This window comes from Chroicocephalus ridibundus, chromosome 4 (genome assembly GCF_963924245.1).
Source record: "Chroicocephalus ridibundus chromosome 4, bChrRid1.1, whole genome shotgun sequence".
Lineage (NCBI taxonomy): Eukaryota > Metazoa > Chordata > Aves > Charadriiformes > Laridae > Chroicocephalus > Chroicocephalus ridibundus.
Genome location: NC_086287.1, coordinates 36,299,780 through 36,307,686, shown reverse-complemented (window position 1 = coordinate 36,307,686; position 7,907 = coordinate 36,299,780). Strand labels below are relative to the sequence as shown.

The following is a 7,907-nucleotide window of genomic DNA, read 5'->3' as shown; positions in this document are numbered from 1 at the left end:
ACGGGTCGTCGATTAAATAGCAGCTCGACTGGCTTTTTTTTTAAGTGGAAAAAATGAAAATCTGAGGAAGAAAAGACCCGTGCAGCTTCCCCCGCGCCCTCGGCCAGGCCCGAGCATCTCCACTTTCTGGATCCACCGGGGCCGGCATCCGGCGGGTGTGGACACCCCGGGGTTGCCGCCGGCGGCCGGAGCCGAGCCCCCGGGAGGTGGCCCGGGAAGCCACCTTTCCACCCCGCCACCCGAAAGAGCTGGCCCCCGGGGGGCTGCGCGGGGCTCCCTATTTGGCCATGCGGCGGGCCGGGGGCGCGCTGCCCCGCGCCTGCCTTACATGGGCCGGGCGGCCGGGCTGCGCCGGGGCTGGCCGGGCTCCATTCATGGCTGCGCGGCCGCTCAATGGCGCGGAGCCGACCAAATAAGGAGAAGGTGGCTGCCCCGTCCCGCGGTGGCCCCGGCCGACGCTGCCCCTCGGGGGGGTATAAATTGGGGCGTCTCCGCCGAGCCGGCACCCAGGCTCTCCTCCGCAGCCCCCCCGCCGCCGCCGGTGCTGGTCTGGTGAGTTGCGCGGCGGCTCCCGCAGCCCCGCGGGGCCGGCTCGGGGCGGGCAGGGAGGGATAGGGTGGGATGGGACGGGATGGGACGGCACGGCATAGGACCGGACGGTATGAGACGGGACGGCATGGGATGGGATGGGATGGCACGGCATAGGACGGGACGGCATGAGACAGGACGGCGTGGGACGGGACGGGATGGGACGGGACGGGATGAGATGGTACAGGCGCTGCTCTGCCTGCGCACCTCCCGGCTTGGTGTTACTCCCGCCGGGAACACCGTCCCCGGCCGCCCCCCGCCCAGCACCTGCCGCCGCGCCCCCATGGGGCGCGACGCCCCGCCGCCGGTGAAGTGCCCTGGGCAGGGCCGATCTCTCCGGTTTCAAACCCTTTCCCTCCCGTTTCAATCTGCGGCCCGAGGGTACGGCTAATGATGCCCTAATGAGCGCCCTGCAAGCCGGGGGCGCCTTTTGAAGCGCGGAGAAGGCGGCGGCTGGCGGACCCTATTTAAAGCCCTGCCCACGAGCGTGGCTGAGCCACCGAGCATCCTCCCGGGAAGAGTCAAATTTCCCGCTGCCGCCGGCAGCTGCCGGTGTGCCGCCGCCGCCGCCCGTGCCTCCGGGGATGGCGGCGGGAGGGCGCGGAGGGGCCGCCCGGGCGGGCTCGGCGGGGCCCGGCGGCAGCGCCGCGCTATCCGCGGGGCTCTGGACGCGCCGCCGCGCTGTGTTTCAGGTCCGTGCCTCCCTCCGAAGATGTGTGACGACGAGGAGACCACCGCACTGGTGTGCGACAACGGCTCGGGGCTGGTGAAGGCGGGCTTTGCCGGAGACGATGCCCCCAGGGCCGTTTTCCCGTCCATCGTCGGCCGCCCGAGGCACCAGGTAAATACGGACGGACGGACCGGGGCAGGACCGAGCGTTCCCCCTCCAGCAGCCGCCTCCGCACGCCCCTTCTCTCCATGGTTCTTCTGTCCTGTCCCAAATACCCTGCCTTTCCCTCTGCTCACTTCTTGTGGTGGTACTAGCGATGCCTTTCCAGTTCTCTCCGGTGCTTCGCTCAACTCCCGTTTGGCGGTCTCTTATCTCTTTCCTATTGCTGACTCCCTTTCCCCCAGCTATTTCTAATTCACCAGCTTTTGTCGTGACTCTGTCCCTGTTCTCCCTCCTAATGAGCCCAAATCCAGCTTCCTACAAAACTGCTGCCCACTCCATCCCCCAGGCCAGACCTGATGCTGGTGTTAGTTCAAAGGCATCTCCATTGGCTAAATTTGAGTACAATACAGTTTGTTTAAGGCCCTTCCCACCCATCCTGTCCAACGGTTCACATATCAAACACCATCTTTCAATTTCTTCTACTTCTTTTGTCCATCTCTGATCTTACCTTCTCACCACTCTCTAAGCCTCCTTTTCTCTGTTTCCATGTCATTGTCCTTCTCTTTTGCCACGATTAAATCATTACACAGAAAATACAGTACTTTTTCTCCTACCATTTCCTTGTTAAAAAGTTTGTAAGGCTTTTTTAAAAACTAAAACTTTGTGATTTGTATCTTGTTATTGTGAATATGTTACTGGTGAGTCTCCATAGCAACAGTCATTTTGGCAGTATCTTCATTTTGGAAGTATCTTCCTTCACTAGAAGGCTTGCTTGCCTCCATATCTTCTTGTTTATAAGCTCTATTTGTATGTCTCTCTGTATCTTTTCCTGCTCATGATATTGTGCAGTTGTCAAACTTTTGGACCAGAAAGAAGTAACTGAAAATAAAAGATGTATTAAAAAAAGGGGAGGGGGGAATCCTTTAATCTGATTAAAGGAAAAAGGATTTCATGAGAAAGCTTCAAGTCAAGTTCTGTTGACTTAATATTTCAATAATGCTAATTTATTTTCCTAAACAACCTTATAGTGGCGTGACCTTTCTTAAAAATAGCGTAGTTGTCTGTGGTGTAATTGGATTCTGTGATGTTGTCTTCCTCAAATAATGCTTTTCTGTATTTTCTTCTCTTAGGGTGTTATGGTTGGTATGGGTCAAAAAGATTCCTATGTAGGTGATGAAGCTCAGAGCAAAAGAGGTATCCTTACTTTGAAATATCCCATTGAACATGGCATCATCACCAACTGGGATGACATGGAAAAGATCTGGCACCACACTTTCTACAATGAGCTCCGTGTGGCCCCTGAGGAACACCCTACCTTGCTCACAGAAGCCCCCTTGAACCCTAAAGCTAATCGTGAAAAGATGACACAGATAATGTTTGAGACCTTCAACGTACCTGCTATGTATGTGGCGATCCAGGCTGTCCTGTCCCTGTATGCCTCTGGTCGCACAACAGGTAACGTAAAAAAAATAAACCCTCCTTCCTCATTCCAAATAGGGAAAAAAACCCATAGATCATTCAAATCTATAGAAAACTAGGTGTTTTTAGTTTATAGCAACTGATGATAACAGCAGCAGAAAAGGCAGTAAACGGACTGTGGAAAGAGCAGTGTGGAGCTGTCTGCATTGCTTTCAGAGGGGCACTGTGGAACTGACTCTCCCGCCGCTTGTCATCACGCAAACGAGGAGACACTCCTGTGAAGATACTGCAGTTACACAAGTATTACACCAGTTTAAGGGCTTAAACTGGGCCCAAAAGTTGACCATTATTGGATCAGGACAATCACCATTGCAAATATATTTACTGCTCAGTGAAGTAGCAGTGGAAGGCTGTTTGTGTGGATTAGCTTAAAATATGTACCGGACAACTGTTTTATGGGAAAATTCACACCAAAGACAAATGTCCAGTCAAGCGAAGATAGAAGCAATGGGCAAGATCTTTAGGGCTAAAATAGAATGATGCTACTTTATGTTGCCTGAAAAATCCTTTATTTTGTTGTGTTTCTTGCTGCTTACTGTGCCGAAGGGCTGTAGGTGATTCCAACTGCTCTCTGACATTTCTCTCCCAGGTATTGTTCTTGACTCTGGCGATGGCGTCACCCACAATGTACCTATTTATGAAGGTTATGCTTTGCCTCATGCTATCATGCGTCTGGATCTGGCTGGCAGGGATCTGACTGACTACCTCATGAAGATCCTCACGGAGCGTGGCTATTCCTTTGTGACAACAGGTCAGTCCTTCAACTTTGCCCTCTTCAACTTTGCCCTCCTGTGAAAATCCTTGTGTCTTTCTTGGCCTGCCTTCTTCCTCTAGTATTGTGCTTATCCAAACCTTGATTTGATTCCCGTGTATCTGCAGCTGAACGTGAGATTGTTCGTGATATCAAAGAGAAATTGTGTTACGTTGCACTGGACTTCGAGAATGAAATGGCCACTGCTGCCTCTTCTTCCTCTCTGGAAAAGAGCTATGAATTGCCCGATGGTCAAGTGATCACAATCGGTAACGAACGTTTCCGCTGCCCAGAAACCTTATTCCAGCCATCCTTTATTGGTAAGTGTTCCCAGGAAATTGTCCTTTCAGTAGGAGGTATGAATGAATCAGAAGATCCAGAAGGTGTCCCACTCCTCTTCCTGCTTATCTAAATTTGGCATGAAATCAAACAAATAATGAATTAGATCATCTGGTCCCTGTAAGCTGCACTTAATATAAGCTCAGATGGTAATTGGGGTTGTCTTGAAAGTTTTAGACCAGGTTTTAGGGTCACAATTTTTCGTGATGAAATGGAGTTAGAATATCATCATGTCAGGATGGAAAGAATAGCTTCCAGTGCTGTGTTTGTAAAGCTTAGGCTTAAAACAGTATCTGAAGAAGAAGTGAAGTGCCTAGGAGAGGGGGAAAAAAAAAAGAAGGAAGGTTTGTGTATATTTATATGCACGGTAATTGAACATTGGCATGGTCAAGATGGTAAGCTTTGCTGTTTGTGAGTGCAGCTGACAGATATAGCAAATGCTTATACTCTTAAGTCCTGGGCAATAAGAGCAGTTGTTCATCAGCTGACATCTCACTGTGGATCTAGTGTCAGCCTTTTCAGGAAGCACCTGTCAAAATTAATAAACTGGAATGCAACCTACAAACACTTGCTTCTGGTTTCTTTTTCCTTACCACAAAGTACTAATATCTTGGTTACATCTTGTCTTGATGTTTATAAATGGTATAGACTGTATTTTGAGTAGGCTGAAAAAGAAACGAGGTTATTATTGTCTTCTTTAATTCTACCTCAGCTGCTTTTGTTGTCTTTATTGCTGTCTTTTCTATATTCAACTAATGTTTTTTGTGAGACTCTGACATAACCTGATACTCATCTTTTCTGTTCTATATAACTTTCTCCCATTGCCATATACTAAATGAGTTTATCTTGTGTGTCTACCTCTTCTCTTACTGCATATTTTGAGCATCTTTCCTTTGCACATGCATTATGATTCTTACAATTTCTAACAAAGAATTTTCATTTTCTTAGCTAGTTCTGTATTATATTTTTATGTTTTTCTATGACATTTAATAGTCAGTAAGTAATTTTACAAAAAAAATATCATAACAGTTCATATTAATGATGATGAGAAATGCCGAGAGTTCTCTTCACGCAAACCTCTTGTATAATTTACTGATCTACTACGGTCTTCTTTCTTCTCAAGGTATGGAATCCGCTGGTATTCACGAAACTACCTACAACAGTATCATGAAGTGTGATATTGATATTCGTAAGGACCTGTATGCTAACAACGTCCTCTCAGGTGGAACAACAATGTACCCTGGCATTGCTGATCGCATGCAGAAGGAAATCACTGCACTTGCTCCTAGCACTATGAAGATCAAGGTGAGGAATTTGACTCTGTACTGTAAAATGTGGATGGGAAAATGTCCACATCATTAAATTGGTGTATAGGAACAACTCAAAAGTGAGATCAACAGCTGATGAACAAATGAGAGGAAATTCTGTTTAATCAGCATAATTATATTGATTAGAAGCAAGGGTTACAAAAGAGGAAAATATGGTTATAGATTTTCTTAGAGAATATTATATGTATTGTACCAGCTGCTGAAGATCAAGACATTTATTATAGAGAAGTTCTTTATTTACTTAAGGATTTTTTTATGATTTACTTAGTGATTTGTTACACTGGTGATGTGGGTTGGTTGTTCAGAAATGTAACTGCTAAATGAGGATTTTGTTGCTTTTCTTTATCCTAGATCATTGCCCCACCTGAGCGCAAGTACTCTGTCTGGATTGGTGGCTCCATTCTAGCATCTCTGTCCACCTTCCAGCAAATGTGGATCAGTAAACAGGAGTACGATGAAGCTGGTCCATCCATTGTTCACCGCAAGTGCTTCTAAGCACTTTCCCCTCAATTTACTTCCCACTCAGGATGACGACAATATGCTTCTTGGAGTCTTCTGGCAACCCTTCCTGAACTCTTCAGTCATTGTACAGTTTGTTTACACACCCGTGCAATTTATTTGTGCTTCTAATATTTATTGCTTTATAAATAAACAAGATCTGGGACTTGCAACCTACCAATGACTGTCTTTTTTTTTTCATTATAAGTATTCTTTGGTTAAAAAAATGAGACTAAACACCCTGGGATTTGGAAACTCCCATCAAACCTACCAATGCCTTCACTGCATGCATGTCCTTCTAACCGATGTAGGCATGTGAGGTCGTGGTTTTCTATTAGTAAGAATTTATAGTTTCGTTTTGAAACTTGAAACAAAAGAAGCATCATATATCAAGGCTTGCAAAGAAATAGCCTTGAGACTTGAGACAAAGTAACTGGAAAAAGTGGAAAGAAATCTCTCATAGTCACTCACTGCGATTAGAAATGTTTCTTCCATTGCATTCACTATAACCCAAGTATTTTAATATCAATTTATTGAAAGCCAAAGTTTCTGTAAAAGTATTATGTTAATATATTTAGAATGTGATTTATAACTAATTAGCTCAATCCTAAAGAGTCATACAATTGTTTTCTGTGGGCTATAAAATTTATGACAAAACGTTAATTCAAACTGACAGTTTACTCATCTTCCCTCATCTCTTTAAAGCCAGAGATAAAGAAGTGAAGCCTTTATTGTATTAATGCAAAAGAATCAAACTTTTGCTGTATGAACATACAATGGTTATAACCGTGATTATTTTCACATCATCATTCATATGTTTTAGGCAATTTTTAATCCTTAATCTTTGCTATTCTTTGTTGCTATTTGACCCAGATACTACGATCAAAAATTGCACACTTTCCACCAGCTTTTTTGTTCCTCACCATGACTTTTTATAACTGTGCTCTTCGATTTTATTTTTTTTTTTTAAAGTAATATCTAAAAAGTGAAGTACAGAATTCTCTGGGAGATTTTCATTAAAATAATGGGACCAGTCAGTATCATAGTTTGAACTATGTACAGTCTGGAGTTTGCCTAAATTTGGTTTAGGAAATCAATTAAAGCATTTATCAAGCTGTGCAGGTAGTTAGTTAGGCGTGTGCTTAGCTGAAAGCCATTACAGATGTTTGAAAAGATTAGATTTCATGGTCATTTTATACTCAAATGGGAATAAAAAAACCCCAAACCCCAAAATGTAATGATAATAGGCAGTTTACACAGCTGCAGGGAAACTTTTCCTGTTTCTCCTACCTCTTATTTTCTGGAAAGGCATTAAAACTGGCCATTAGATGTGATCTGATTTTTCTCTTTGAATATATGAAGACATATTTAGTATCTGTCTTGAATTTACTTATCGCTCAAAGACATTTTGCTGAAGGTGCCATTGTAATTGCTTACTATCATCTTGCAACTGCAATACTCAAATATTTCTACATATTTTTGCTTTGGGGCAGAGAAGGTAGATGGAGTTGTTAAATATAGATAAAATTTAAACAAACATAAAATTTTATACCTTTTTACAATTTAAACATAAATTTAAACATTTTAAACAAACATAAAAATGAAATTTTAGCATAAATATGAAATACTTATCTTTACACTGCACATAGTATTACTGAAATGCTGCAACAAATAGGCCTTTTCACAATCCAACACAAATTAATTAACTTGTGAATCTGTTAAGGCAGAGTCAACAGCTTCCACTGTTCTCAAGAAGGTTTCAAGAGTAAGGAATCACTCTGAAGTTCACACCATGGAGAAATTTTGTATGTTTTGAAAACACGGGAACATTTCCAGATTTCTGACCAACACAAATTTAATTGCCCTAACTTAAATAACATTTGCCAATAAAGTTTTGAAGTTTGGATGTTGTCTTTCAGAACCATTGCACTTTTCTTGCTTGGTCTTGCTTGCTAATTTGAAAGATTCAGCTGGTCAGAAAGGTCATCTCAGGTATTAGTGTGAATTAATAGGGTGATACTGGACATAAATTGCAACTAATTGGAGCTTAAAATGTTAGGCAAGCATGCAAAGGGCATGCTAAGTCAGAGCC

At 44.1% G+C, this 7,907-nt stretch overlaps 1 protein-coding gene across 1 annotated transcript; it reads left to right on the top strand.

The window, feature by feature from the left end:
- The first annotated feature begins 404 nt into the window (after window positions 1–404).
- Window positions 405–5,988, top strand: ACTC1 (actin alpha cardiac muscle 1). The gene is made up of 7 exons (XM_063332540.1): window positions 405–552; window positions 1,281–1,429; window positions 2,551–2,875; window positions 3,489–3,650; window positions 3,779–3,970; window positions 5,113–5,294; window positions 5,669–5,988. The coding sequence occupies exons 2-7, from the start codon at window positions 1,301–1,303 to the stop codon at window positions 5,810–5,812; spliced, it is 1,134 nt and encodes a 377-aa protein (XP_063188610.1). The 5' UTR covers window positions 405–552; window positions 1,281–1,300; the 3' UTR covers window positions 5,813–5,988.
- Window positions 5,989–7,907: the final 1,919 nt, after the last annotated feature.